Consider the following 15,261-nt stretch of genomic DNA (forward strand, 5'->3'; position numbering starts at 1 on the left):
CAACTTTTTGAAGGCCATAGATAGGCCTAAATAAAATGTTTTTAGCTGTGACCAGTTTAACGTTGAATATTATTTATGATTTTATACCTGTAACAAGTTATACTGCAGCTGCAGTATGCATCTTGTAACAGGTGAGAATCCACGAAAAAGAAGGTCAGTGGCAAAAGCAGTCTAATGCTCCGGGCAACAGTAAAGAAAACTGCTGTTCTCGTACATTAGATTAATTAGGAAAATAATGCACGAAGGAGTAGTGAATTTTTAGTATGACAGCCTTAAAACGGAGCCTACTGTAATGGAAACTACGCTGCATAGCTATCGGTAATAAGCACAAACGGACTGGCGACATGGACAGTAACGACGTAACGAGACTCGAAAATTGTTCTTAATATAACGTACTCAACCTTTTTATATTTGGTCAACTTAATATATATATCATTTCTACAACTTTGGTTCCAAAGAAAAACTCATTACACAGTAATTAATGTAATTATCTTTTACACAGGTAATACACACATTGAAATGCCTGCTAGAAGAACAGATAAAGGTAAGACTGTCTCGTATTTAATAGTAATATGATTTACACAGGTAATACACACATTGAAATGCCTGCTAGAAGAACAGATAAAGGTAAGATTGTCTCGTATTTAATATTAATATGATTTACACAGATCATACACACATTGAAATGCCTGCTAGAAGAACAGATAAAGGTAAGACTGTCTCGTATTTAATAGTAATATGATTTACACAGGTCATACACACATTGAAATGCCTGCTAGAAGAACAGATAAAGGTAAGACTGTCTCGTATTTAATAGTAATATGATTTACACAGATCATACACACATTGAAATGCCTGCTAGAAGAACAGATAAAGGTAATATTGTCTTACCTTTATTTAATAGTAATATGATTTACACAGATCATATACACATTGAAATGCCTGCTAGAAGAACAGATAAAGGTAAGATTGTCTCGTGTTTAATAGTAATATGAGTTGTGATTACCTAATTCCATCTTTCTCGTATGTTCCATGTTTAAAGAACCTTCATAAAGAAGAAGCTTCTGTACAGAAACTTTATGTATATATTGATTTATTGTAACATGCTAATAATATGTAAACATAAGACTACCTCTTTACATACACAGACCTTTTCTTTTTGCGTAGATTACACGATTGTAATGTACTTTACACTAAGACTAACTTATCAATATGTCCAAAGTAACAAATAAAAGATAAAAAATTTATGATCTTTTGGCCTTGAACGATTAAAGATTATCAACTGACTCCCTGCACTAGAAGTTTACACCCACATTATACCTTTTTTAAGTAGAGTTTTCATTTATGTTAATGTATGTACGAGTAAGTAGAAGTGATAAATAAAATTATTCTTATAAAGAGACTTAACTTGTTAAACATATTGTTACGTCTCTGGTCGTTGGTTAATTTTCCGTAGAAATTCTTTCCAAAAAACTTAGCGATACAAGTCCTTTCTTAATTAAAACTAGTTTATTATTTCTCAATTTAACTTTGCAATACGCTTAATTTCCACAGCTATTTTAACTTAAAGACACGCTATAATTCACAGCGAACGATTCATGCACTTTACTACTGCGCTTGACTTAATTGTCCGTCTCTATCTCTTCAATCTGCAATTATTCATATATATATCTGCCGTCACTTCTCGCCGATCTTATATATACGAAACAAAGGGCGTCTGGAAAACACTCGAGGCTTCACTAACGGACATGACCTTTCTAGAATCTCATGACGTGTTACTAGCGTCAGGTGACTTCCGCTGTCGTAACAATATTAGACAATGAAAATTATACACACATTTATGTATACTGATTAAAAAACTTGACTTACAATACATACTAGTTGGACTATAATTTTACCACAGGTAAAATCATGTCAGACGAAGATTTGATACTTTCCAACATTTTTTGTTTGTTTGTTGGATTTCTCACAAAGCTACATGAGGCCTCTAAAATTTGAACTGATACACGACTCGCCGATAACTCGATTGATTATCTATTATCTAGCGAAACCACAGCCAAGGGAACTGGCTTGGAGAAATCACCTTTGGGGTGCATTTTAGATTCACTTAGTACCATAAATAAAGAATGGTAAGGAGGCTTCACCATTGTAGATAAAAACATTCCCCGAGCCACCCCGACTTTATCTGCTAAGAATGGTGCTGCTAGCTTAAAAACCGTGGGAGGAGTTGGCGAACAAACAAACACACATATAATATAGGAGTAGGGACCAGACTTCCTGTTTTAGTTTCCCAAAACAATTTTCATTCTGGAAACTAATTCATTATTAAATTACAGATTTTACACGAAGACCACCAAGAAATTGGACATACGTGGAGAAAACTCGGTGATGCTCATACGTTGTATAAAAGTTATGAACATGCTAGCATATGTTACAGAAAGGCTGTAGATTTCTACAGGATGACATTTGGACCTGAGCATGAACAAGTAAGAACTAAATTCATTTTGCCTTTTCTATAGAACAATTCAGAAAAATAATTATCATCATTCTATACAATGTTTGTTTGTTACGGATTTTGCGCAAACCTACACGAGGGCTATCTGCGCTAGCTGTCCCTAATTTAGTAGTGTAAGACTAGAGGGAAAGCAAATAGTCATCTCCACTCACCGCCGACTCTTGGACTACTCTTTTACCAACAAACAGTGGGATTGACCGTCACATTATAACGCTCCCACGGCTGAAAGGGCCAGCATGTTTGGTGTGACGGGGACTCGAACCACCCGCGATCCACAGATTGCGAGTCGAGTGCCCTAACCACCTGGCCATGCTGGTCCCGTTCTATACAAAAGTAAAGAAAAACAATCTTATCTCTTGTTGAATGTTTACGTTTAAAATCACAATGGAAACATTTGTCACTTACCTCTGATAAAGAAAAGTCCATTTTCCTCAATAGTTATTGGATTTTATTTCTAATCATAACGTATTAATGTTCGTCCTGCGTACTTTTGTATATCAATGACGTACGTTACAAGCATCAGTCCTAGATGTACTTTTGGACCTGGCTTTGTTTGAGACGTATTGTCTCCTAGTTGGGAAAAATAACCAAGAACCAAACAAAACCAAATAATATTTAAAAGTATATTTATAAACAGCTTTTGTGAAAAAGTGGTATATCAATGACGTACGTGAAGAAGTATTTATCTTTAAAAGGGCAAAAGACGTTCTTTCAAAAGAAATCCATGCATAGAATTGTTGTTAAGATTTTTTGTTGTTATCGAAGATGTTGGCGGCTATCGAATTGGAAGTTATGAAACTTTATTTAAGAAAGCTTATTAATGCACTGGACTTCAATTGCATAAGAAATCTACAAAAGTTAACAAAACAAGCCGTATTTCTTTAGTCACTATTATTAATTTACCATACAAAGAGATAAATTTATTAACCAATCAATTTTTTTCAGCTGTTTATGTGAATGACGTCGGCTTATTTTGTTAGTTTTCTTATGGCAGAAGTGAAGTTGTCTGAAGCATTTTTTTAGTTGCTCAGGGTCGAGGTGAAACTTTCTGAAACCTTATGGAAAGCAGGAAGATATAACGAAGCTCTGCGAAAGCTTCAGGAACTTGAGGTTCAAGTGAAACAGGTAAGACTAAGAAAGTGAAATCTGGTTAGTCTCGTTCTTGTTTCTAAAAAATATATGGTTATATACCTTCTTTAAAGAGACCTTCTACACCTCTTCAAATAATATTGTTGATATATGTAAAGCTAAATCCATCTTGTACCGAGAGGAGCCAACACTAAACTCCGGTTCCTATGGCAAAAGTGCTGAGAAAAATGATACCGCTACATCCCAGGTTAACAAAATCCGCTGGTACCGATTATGCAGCTGGTAGTCTGAAGCAATTGGGGCAAACTGACGTAACAACATGGAACAAACAGCTATCGAACTCACAATCTTCCGACTGCGAGTAAGGCTGTCTTAGTATCAAAATGACCTTACTACGAGTCCAAAGAACTAGCCACTAGGCAAGGCCATCTTAGTATCAAGACTGTCTTCCTACGAGTCCAAAGATCTAGCTACCAGATCATGATGGTCCCATTATTGATACTAATAACTATAAGTATTTTTCTTCTCATTTCTCTCGATCAACCATTCCTATAAATATGGTTTCCTATATATCAAACATATGCTCTATATCTTATAATAGTTCAGAACTTTTATGTTGGTCTAGATAATTTTTTATAAAAAAAACACTTTTATGTAATAAATAATTCTGCCATAAATCTGCACTATTAATTGTTCAGCATGAATTATAGACTAGAAAAGTGTATTTGTGTATACTAATAGCTGCATGGAGAGCACCACCGCCATCTAGGGAAGATTCTATATGATCAAGGAGAGATTTTGAGGCACATGGGGAAGTCTCGGGAATCTTTGGAGTTTTTCAGCAAAGCGATGAATATATTTCAAGAAAATTACGGTGTTGATGATATGAAGGTAAGATTACATTCTAGTTGGAAGTGTTAGCAATACACTCTTCTTGTGTACTTTTCTACGCATTCAAACAGCATTCCTCATGAACGAAATAAATATTATTATCACTCGAAGGCGAGCTGAATAATAAAAGTCAGTGCTTAAACTGAGCCGGACCTTTCTGGATCTGTGATCAGAAACTTGTTTTTAGATTTTTAAGGCAGGACCACTATAATTGAGTATTAAAATAATTTGGTTAGATTGCGAACTGTTATTTGGTTTACCTTCAACCCCATATCAAATAGTAGACTCAAAAACTTCCATGACTCAACCCCACCCCTAAAAAAAGAAAGAAAGAAAGAATTGACAGCTCTCCTGTACCTTTAAAATCCAGTAGTTAAGCCATTTACTGGGTGTCTTATCTACCTGGAAAAGTGAGTCGGTAACTGGTAAATACAACAGACAAATATTAAAACTATGTGATGCACAGTGTAGTTTAACCAACCACACCTGTTAATAATATAGGAAACAGAGGTGATCACGTAGTTTTCATTTCGGTTTCCTAATTTAAAACGGTATTAAATTCACAGTTATTATTTCTTATTAAGCACACATTAACTAAATTAATTATTAAGAAAATGTAATTTACTGTTTACAATGTACTATTCAGCCTTCCGTACAAATCGAATTCCATTCACGTACTAGACAATACAATATGCTGTAAATAATTAACATTTTTAGCTACAATCTATCTAGTAAATGAAAATTGGACAAAAAATAAAAAAAATGGGTTGCTTATACAAAATGCATCCCCTCTAATAGAAAAGAAGCATTTTTAATTCAAAAAAGAAGAAACAAAAAATAACTGTTTGTAATATATTAAATACCACTAACTGAAAACATTAAAACGATAATAATAATTTTTTTTATTGGGACATAGAATTAAAGTTAAATATACAAATAACCAAGTAATTCATACATTTAACAAATAGTTTTTGAAGCTTAACAGTTTTAATGAGTTTATTTCTCTTACATGATTGGTCATATTTTCTTATATTCTTTGAACTTCACTGTTACATTTATGTTATTATGATGTTTGTTAAGCAGTTCTCCTTATGATGACAGAGAATCTTTTCATTTCCATGACAATGTTATGTACTGTTTATCTTGAAAATAACTAAAACGTTTGAAACTCATATTTTTAGACTTTGAATACGAAGATACAGATTAATAAAATGTTGAAAGGGACAAGAAGAGTAACAAGAGAAATTCAACCACAGTTCCGTTACGAAAAAGATGTGATGATGATGGCGAAGGTGAGAATAATAATAAAGTTTAAATACAACCAATATTCAAATTAATTTTAACTCAGTTTAAACTGTGAAGCATTTGAATCATTCACTTGCTATTCAATATACACGTGTCATAAGATAAAAATGATTCGGATTTATTGATTTCATGTGCTATTTTCAGAATAAGAAAAAAAGTTTTTTGAACTGCATTTTCTGAATATGTGTTGACTAAAACAATGGATTGTAGTACAAAGTAATCACCCTCCCCCTCCGGATCAGCATTAAGTTTACGGACTTAAAGCGCTATAATCCAGCGCTATAGACCATCTGTTTGTTCGTAGGATTCCTCGTTGCATTGGAAATAAGACGATTGTAAGCAAATAGTCGTTAGTTCAAACCCACACGTCACTTGCCTAAAAGCAATGTCAGTCTTCATACAATATTTCTCAGAAACGTCCATTTATCCTTTATGCAAGAGGAAATTCATCAAGCCCTCGAAACTACAACCAACTCTACGATCTAGATCCATGCAGTCCACCGTATCCCATCAAAGAAAATAGGTTCACCCTCCACTTTCATGAAAGTTGTCACAATTTCCAAGATAACCGCAGACTCTATTCTCACCCACGGTTGCTATTTTGATTACTATCACTTCAAAGCAGAAAAAATATACCAAAAGCCTCACCCACCCCTACCTTTCCAAGCCCAACCCCCATGTCCACGTTTCACATGATCCGAATGGCAACCGCCACCAACCAGGACTCTACCAAATCCGACGAAGCAACTCAAACTCCGCCCACACCTACGATAGAAACGCAAGAGAAGATGACCCAAACTACCACTACAAGGAGAAAAAAAGGCACCCAGACCCAGCCGCCAGTTACGCTTCTCAACAAACCTGCAACCCATCTTTCAGCCCTGTGCCACTTTCTACATCCTTGCCGTCATATTCACCCAACACTCTCGTAATCGACACCTCCCTGACTACGACCTACTCAAAGAACCTTTCTGTGCCTTTCGCCCACTTACCAGCAACACCGGTGACTTCACGCCATCTCAACCATACCTGAACTTGTACCCAAGTAAAGCTCTGGCAAACATCAGGAGACTTTATAATTCATTTGAAATTTAATCAAATCTCAGCACTGGACTTCATTTTGCCTTCCCAACTTACTTCTTCTTGCTAACCAGGCACTGGTAATGGATTAGTCGTTACCAGTGAAAGTAGGTTTACTTGGGGTACTCTCGTTTCCCCCACATAAATTTCTTGACATAGGATTTATAGATCCCTACCACCCTAATGGACCATCTGTCCTATATCGGTCATTTAGTTTAATCTGCTTTTCACTTTTCACTTTTACGTTTACCTTTTTAAGTTTACATAGCTTGTCTTTATTCCAAGTCCATGTGCTGGGTGAAGGAGGATTGCTTAATCTTCGAGCACCCCTGATAGGTAATTATTTCTTTGGAAATAATTATTTTTAAACCAAAATAATTGCCAGAAATAAACAATAAACATAAACACACACTGACCTGAAGACAAAAGGCGGAAGACTTTCGAAACGTCGTCCTTTACATTTGTAGGTTTCTACAACAGGCAGTTCCTGTCCATTTGAAACTAAGCTATAGGGTGTTCTTTTCCAGTTTCATCTAACTGTGACAATACTGCACCTACAGTGAAATTTGAAGCATCTGTGTTTAAGATAAACTCGTTACTGAAATCTGGGTGGCTTAGAATTGGTGCTTTTAACAAAGCATCTCTTAATTTCTCAGATGCTTCTTGTCTTTTATCTGTCCACGGAAATTTTATTTATTTCTTAGTTAATTCAGTTAAGCATTTTGCCAATAATGCAAAATGTGGTATAAACTTTCTATAATGCCCAACAAATCCTAAAGATGCACGAACTTTTACTGTTTTAGGCACTGGATAATTCTTACAAACCTCTAACTTTCTAGAGTCAGGTTTTACACCATCTGCGGTCACCAAAAGATCTAGATATTCTTCATTTTTTCTCAGAAACTGATATTTACTTGGTTTAAGCTTTAAGTTTGCTTTTCATAATCTATCAACTACATACCTTAATCTCTCTAAGTGGTCTTCAAAACTTGCTGCGAACACTATAACATCATTTAAATAACAGAAACACTCTGAGTCTTGGAAGCCTGATAATACAAGATACGTTAATCTCTGGAGTGTTGAAGGGGCACTGCATAAAACAAAAGGCATTCTGTTAAACTGATATTTTCCTGAAGGTAATACAAAAGCAACTTTAGCTTTATCTTCCTCTTCTATCTCTACCTGCCAACATCCACTTTGTAAATCCATAGATGAAAAGTACTTACGTTTATCTAACTTATCTAAGGTTTCTTGGATATTAGGTAATGGGTAGATGTTTTTGACCATTACTCTGTTCACTTTCCAAAAATCCACACAGAACTTTAATTTTCCGTCCTTCTTAGGAACTAATACAACTGGAGATGTGTATGTACTACTACTATCCTCTATTACTCCTTGCTCAAGCATCTCTTTTACACATTCTTTTAGCTCAACCCTGTGTTTTTATGGCACTCTATAGGGTCTCTGTGCTTATTAGGGCTTATTATCACTCAACACTATATTGTGCTTAACTTTATCTGTACAACCATTAAAGTCATTTTCTCCTACATATATATCTCTCTATTTTTCTGACAACATTATCAAACCCTGTTTATGTTTCTTTCCATATTTCCTAAGATAGAATCCCAGTCTATCCTACTTCATTGTACCTGTTTCTTAGCATTATTAACATTATGCTTTCCTACCACAGCTAATTGTTCTCTACTACTATGTTCTTAGGTAGTATTACTTTATCGTCATTTACATTTAACACTTTTATAGGCACTGTGTCTCTCTCGGACATTTTACTAATACAAGCAGCTATATAAACTCCTGTTTTTTCTATCTAAATAGGTTCGACTAACACTTCTTCATTACACTTAAAGTCGTTTACTTTAGTTTCAACAGTACACTGACTTCTTGCAGGTACTTCAGTTACTTTAACTAATCTTACAGGTACTCTTTCTTTCAAACACTCCTTTTGAGATGCTCTTTTGCTTATGTTAGGCATAAGTGTAGAGTCATCTGAGGGGTTTGAATTACTATTCTCCTGTTTTAAAGTCTTATTTGCTAACTTACTCTGCCTTATTTTACTATCACTTTTCTTATGACTACTATCGTCACTTCTGCTGGATTTAGAGTTTTTCTGTGTACTCCTGTTTTCTGACTTTCCTTTAGAACATCTCTTATTCTTATTTCTCCGACTTTGTTGTGTATTGCTACACTGCTGGAGAACGGTGCTTTCATGTTTTGATTGTTGATCCTTAGCCTTGCTAATGCTAGCATTAGGCATCTGACTATTAAATTTAGCCAGCAGGAAGGTATCATATGTCTCAACTGTTGCACATAAGTCTGAAGGTTCAAGATCTTCAAAACTTAAGATTTGCATTTCTATGCATAGCTTACCCAAAGTAAGAGATATTTCAGTGTCATAAGCCCTTAAGAAATCTTGCCCTATGATACCATTTGCATCTAAGTCTCTGTTTACAGAATTCAAATGAGTGTTTTAACTCTAACTTTCCTACTATTATATGCACACTATACTTACCTAGTGTTTTAACAGGATGTCCTGTTACAGAAGTTAAAATACTTCTGGAAACTTTTTTCCAAGCATTATCTAACAATGTCGGATTTTTTTCTACTAGTTCTGCACTTAGTAGTGAAGATTGAGCACCTGTATCAACCAATAACCAACATATTATACCTTTTGTTTCTACTACAACTATTGGTGATACTTCATTAACATTATGGACACTAATCTTTTATCCCAAACTGCCAGAACTACCTCTACTTTTGCTTTGTAATCCTGGCGGTGATTACGTTTTTTGACTCTACAGTGAATGTAGGACTACTGTTATTTCTTGGGAACTATCCTCTGTAAGCTCGAGCCTTTAGGACTTTTCTGTTTTCTACCTTTTGCTTATGTTGGCAGTCATGAGCTGTGTGACCCTTAATGCCACAATTAAAACACGCTATTCGCTCATTTCTTTTCTGTTTCTGAAAGCAATTCTTTGCTCTGTGACCAACTTTGCCACAGTTGTAACACTAGAAGCTGTTGGACTTACTTTGTTTATTTTGCCAATCTGCTTTGCTAGGTCTATTTACTACATTTACAGCAGAATGTTTAGGCCTATATAGCTGTTTTTCCCTTAGCTATTCTAGTGCAGCTACTTCAGTTAAATCAAGCAAAATTGTTTGAGGGGTATTTGCTTCATTTACATAACATCTAGCTGCATTACTCTACAACCCTCATTTATAATCATATTTGAAAGTATCTTCTGTCATCAACTCTTTCAGGTGTGTATAAGCCCTACACAATCTATTTCCTAACTCCTGCAACTAATGTCCAAAAACTCGGACAAATTTGCCTCATTGCTGAGTTAAGTTGTGCATCTCTTTTAAAATTACATTTGTTGTTTCTCGCTTCCTATATTCCTCTACTAACCTACATACTAGATACTGAAAATCTGGGGTTTCATGCAGTTTGCTATAAGCCCTAATATAGCATTTTGCTTCTCCTGCTGTTCTTAATCTTAATATGTCTGCCTTCAGGGAATCAGTCCAGCCCAATATTCCAGTAGCTTCATTTAAGGCATCAGTAAAGCTTTAGACATCCTCATCTAGTCTACCATGATATAACAGTATGGTGCTTGTTAAATGCATAGTGCTGCATGGACCTACTTGTGTGGTTTGTTCTGCTGCAGCTTCATAGCTAGTGTCAGCCCTTCTATTGACTCTAGGGCATGTACTACCCTCTTCTGTAGTCGTATCTATACCAGCATTGGCCATAGTCACTTACTTACTACTTATTTTTAGCTTACACTACTTATAGTACTTTGGCTGACTTTCTTATGTTTTACTCCTTTCTTTTCTCTAAACAACTTGTCCTTAGCTACTCCAAAAATCCTCGAGACTGCGCCAGTTGTAACTAGCAGCGCACTTAGGGCTAATCATTGGAGTTTCGATTATACTGCTAATTACACCAAATTTATTTAGTTGAGGATTGCAGTGGCGAATGGAGCTCACAAGTCGCTAACTCGAGGTAAATTCAGTTAGAATAAAGAAACGGATTACAAGACTAACATTGAACAAAATATAAGAACATTTATTAGGTCTTTCCACATAGTATACACTGTTAACATCAATAGTTAAACATTTACTAAACTGTTAGTTTCTGGCAACTTTACTTTTCACCTTTCAGTTAACACTATTAATCAATAAATATAGAATGTTTGTCTCTAGTATAAGCATTACCTTCCTTTAGTAAAATACGTTAATTGAACAAGAGAGATAGCAATTCTATACTTACAACAGAATTGGACTGGAATACTTCTGAATATTGGAAACCTTCATATTCATAGTGGCTTGGAGAACCTCGATTCTTCCTGGAGATAACTGATTTTTAACTCCAGACACGAGTTCTTACACTATATTTTCTCTGTATTCTTTCAACCTTCCAAATAATATTTCTAACTATCCACAAGTAGTTCTAACACTTCATTGGTCAATTTGTGCAACTTCCCAGGCTAATACAAAACAATATCTCACATAAATCACCAATTTGAGATGCTATCATAAACTTTTTAGTAGCTTCTACAGTGCTACTAACTCGGCATCAGTAACTTATCATTGTCAAATTCGTGACTAGCATTTTTCTCAGCATCTGCACTGTAGCTTAACTTTTATAACTCACGATTCTCAATACTAACTAACCAGCTAGCTCGGCTTCGCCTAGTTCTTGACCTAATTTCGTAATACAGACATTCTTACTTGCACCATTTCTACATGTATGTGTATCACACTCAGAATACTCCAATCTTTCTTAACTCTTGAACATTAAAAATACTAAAGCAATTGTAAAATTCCCTCAAAAATATCCAATTGCTTCAGTTGCTAACTATGCAGACATGCTTTGTTATCTATGGGGTTAATTTTGTTCTAGAGGGAAGTCTGAAAGATTAAGTCAAATGATCAGAAGAAATCAAAATTCATGCATTTTCAAACTATGTTATTTATATTTCATTTTGTATCTTTCTTCATTATACCAATCTAAATACAGCTTTATAAATGTATGAGGGAATTGAAGATTTATTCTCAGGTTATATTTCTTATTTGATTTGATAAAAATAAATGGGTTTCTATTCGATTTTGATGGCATGTTTATCATCAGAGATTAAAGTTTAGGTTCTGATGAGGGAGTTTCTAAAATCTCAGGCTTTGATTTAGAAAAACCTAATTCAACGTGTGCTCAGCATTAAGAATAATAATGCTGGCTCTTCATTGATGGAACATAACCTTGTTTTTCTTAAAATAACATAGATTTGGACAATTTGGATTTCTCATGGAATCATGAGAGTAAATTCAATACAGTAGGTAATAAACATTTATTTTAATGCACAGCTCAAAAAGTTTAAGAGGTAATTGGAGTTTTTAAACCCAAACTAAGACAAGGCACAAAGCAAAGTGACATCTTTGAGTTAATGTTTATATGAAACAATTGTCAGACGACTGATCATGTGATCTGATATATACATTTTAGTGTTATATGAAAGTAGAGGAAAAATAATTATTCTCAATTAGCAGTTTGAACAAAGTATGTACAGAGATCTGGGTTTACACTGAAATATGTCAAGATGAAGACATTTTGACATTTCCATGATGTAGAGAGTAATAGGTTGACCAAACATAGCATTATGTGTGAAACACCCTAACCAACAGGTTATGCTAACTCTTTCACTGTCACCTTTATAGACAAACAATTCTCCCAGTGCTTGATGCATTTTAAGATACACATTAAAAAACAAAAACTCATATGGGGGTGATGCTGTAATGGCCTGGGTTCATATGATATAGGAGTGCAGTTTTACTGATATTAATATTGCCATTTGCTGATGAAGCTGGTCAGAACATTCTTCTAATGAGCAATAACGTGCACCCCTACCATGTGCAATTGGCTATAATCTTTAACACAATAGAAGGTATCAAACGAATCCGACTGAAGAATCTGTATCGGGATACTCTGGCAGCACGTGATTCACCTCCAAGCTAAACTATAAGCTTAATGATTAACTCATGCTAACCTTGCCATATCGGTGATTTGTATTAATGTCCAAGCTAATCATACACCTTAATGACGAACGTTTTATGGTCATTTAGTAGTTTACAAAGTCTGTTGTAACTAATGAACATTTATGAACATGGACACAAATAATAGATATCTGTATAAATCACATGACTGGTCTCCTGGCATTTGTTTCGCATGAACACAACTTAGAGGTGACCATTGACGTTATTCAGTAACAAAGCTAAAGGCATAAAACTCAGATTATTACTTAGTTATTTTAAGTACTGTATTTAATAGACACGAGATGATAATGCATGTATAACATTTTCACATGTTGTAAATAATAGTTAGAATGGTTTGAAGAAATTCCTTGTGATATCTGTGTGTTTTAGATTTGATATTTTAATAAACACCTTTATAGGGAGGTCCACGTAGTTCCACAACATATTCAACAGAAGATTCGTGCAGTTCAAGTGAGTTGTCTGATATAGAAACCAACACGCCAGAAGACGTAAGACCATTCTTAAAGGTCAGGTTAAACTATTCTTTTGTTAAACAATACTTTTGTGGCTTTTAATTAATTGAGACTTTCTACATTTTCCAAAGTTTGGACCAAAAAAAACAGGAGTTTCTTTGAGTTCTCTAGTGTGCTGAAATTTCGAAATTTTACAGTTGGTATAAGAGTTACTCTGAAGATTATTTTCATTTCTCAAACGTGGCATAGGCTTGTTCTTATCAAAGAACATTTATACTCCATATACGTTAGGTCAGGTTTCATAATAAATATAGATATTTGAAAACACCATTATGATTGTAGATGTTCGTATTGATCATAAGGATCAGAAACTACGTGAATACATACATACATACATTGAATCTAAAATAATGAATGAAAATCGGGTTAAGTTGTTTGTTCCTTGAATTTTCGTGCAAAGTTACTCAAGAGCTATCTGCATTAGCCATCCGTAATTTTGAAGTACTAGACTAGAGAGAAGGCAATTACTCAACATCACCCACCATCAACTCTTCAACTACGTTTTACTGACAGATAGTGGGATTGTCCATCACATTACAACTTCAATGTGGCTGAAAGGGCGAGCACGTTTGGAGACGGGTATCAATCCCACGACCCGCACATTATGTGTGAAACACCCTAACCAACAGGTCATGCTAACTCTTTCACTGTCATCTTTATAGACAAACAATTCTCCCAGTGCTTGATGTATTTTAAGATACACAATAAAAAACAAAAAACGCATATTTTAGTATTTAAATATTTATTTGATACTTAGAAATTTAAAACTTTAAGAAGTTTGCAGGGGAGTACATTTTCTTCATGTTGTTAAGAATTTTATTATTGCTCATGGCGTGTTAAAACGTTAATCGAAACTTTGCCCAAAAGTGAAATGACACCACAATTTTTAATCAAATGTTGTATTTGAAGTTATACTTAAAATTACTATGTTGAACATAATGGCAAGCAACCGATATCACTTAACAATGATAAAAATATGCTGTATCATCAAGTTGGTCAACTGAAAGACTTACAACACTAAAATCCAGTGCTTGAATTCCCCTAGTGGACAAAGTGCAGGTAGCCCATTATAGCTTTGCATTAAAACAAACAAACAAATGATAAGCTTTAGTTCACAACTTTTAACAACTGGTAACTGGTGGTCGACTTTTGGAACTCTATGTGATATCTATATCTCATTTCGCTTACTTATTTCACAATTTTAGTTTATTAATTGTTTCTTTAGCAAATTATTTATAAAATATTGACTAACTAAAATGATTTACAAAATACTGACTAAGTATGGGAATCGGCCAGGAAACGCAATCATTGTTCATTATTTTATTTAGTGCAAAACTGCTCAAACACATCTCACATCTATCAATAAAACAACGTTATCAAAGAAAATTTTTCTACAATTATGAAATTTTTATGTATTGAGCTTTCAGACATATCAGTCTAAAAATTTAGTATACATATCTTGCTTTCTTTTCGCTCCTACAATATTGAAACATCGTATTGTTGCTTCAGCGAATATTTAAGAAAGGACATGTGTCGCTAAAGTTTCGTCTCAACGAATTTACGGAAAATTAACTAACGAACGGAGATGTAACAAATTAGTGTTTCACTTTCACAGATCAATGAGACAATTAATATAACATACTGTTGAATCAGCGAGGTTGACTAGTATCACGCCACGTCCTTTTCGAACCTTCGTGAATTGTCGGGAGACTACTAGATTGGGGGTAGTCTGATATATATAAGACAGTGACAAGGTGAAGGCAGGGAGGATGAGTAATTGAATGTATGCGGACAGAATATTGT

The 15,261-nt window shown here is 34.6% G+C and overlaps 1 protein-coding gene across 1 annotated transcript in view; it reads left to right on the forward strand.

The window, feature by feature from the left end:
• LOC111087382 (kinesin light chain 3-like) overlaps nucleotides 1-15,261 on the forward strand; it is a 39,168-nt gene that overhangs the window by 13,996 nt on the left and 9,911 nt on the right. Inside the window, exons 3-8 of the mRNA XM_022393830.1 lie at nucleotides 503-544; nucleotides 2,337-2,486; nucleotides 3,539-3,640; nucleotides 4,346-4,495; nucleotides 5,677-5,787; nucleotides 13,345-13,452. Of these exons, the coding sequence (XP_022249538.1) occupies nucleotides 2,460-2,486; nucleotides 3,539-3,640; nucleotides 4,346-4,495; nucleotides 5,677-5,787; nucleotides 13,345-13,452 (498 nt within the window). The 5' untranslated portion in view covers nucleotides 503-544; nucleotides 2,337-2,459. The remainder of the gene's footprint in view (nucleotides 1-502; nucleotides 545-2,336; nucleotides 2,487-3,538; nucleotides 3,641-4,345; nucleotides 4,496-5,676; nucleotides 5,788-13,344; nucleotides 13,453-15,261) is intronic.

Source organism: Limulus polyphemus, unplaced genomic scaffold (genome assembly GCF_000517525.1).
Source record: "Limulus polyphemus unplaced genomic scaffold, Limulus_polyphemus-2.1.2 Scaffold2083, whole genome shotgun sequence".
Classification (NCBI taxonomy): Eukaryota; Metazoa; Arthropoda; class Merostomata; order Xiphosura; family Limulidae; genus Limulus; species Limulus polyphemus.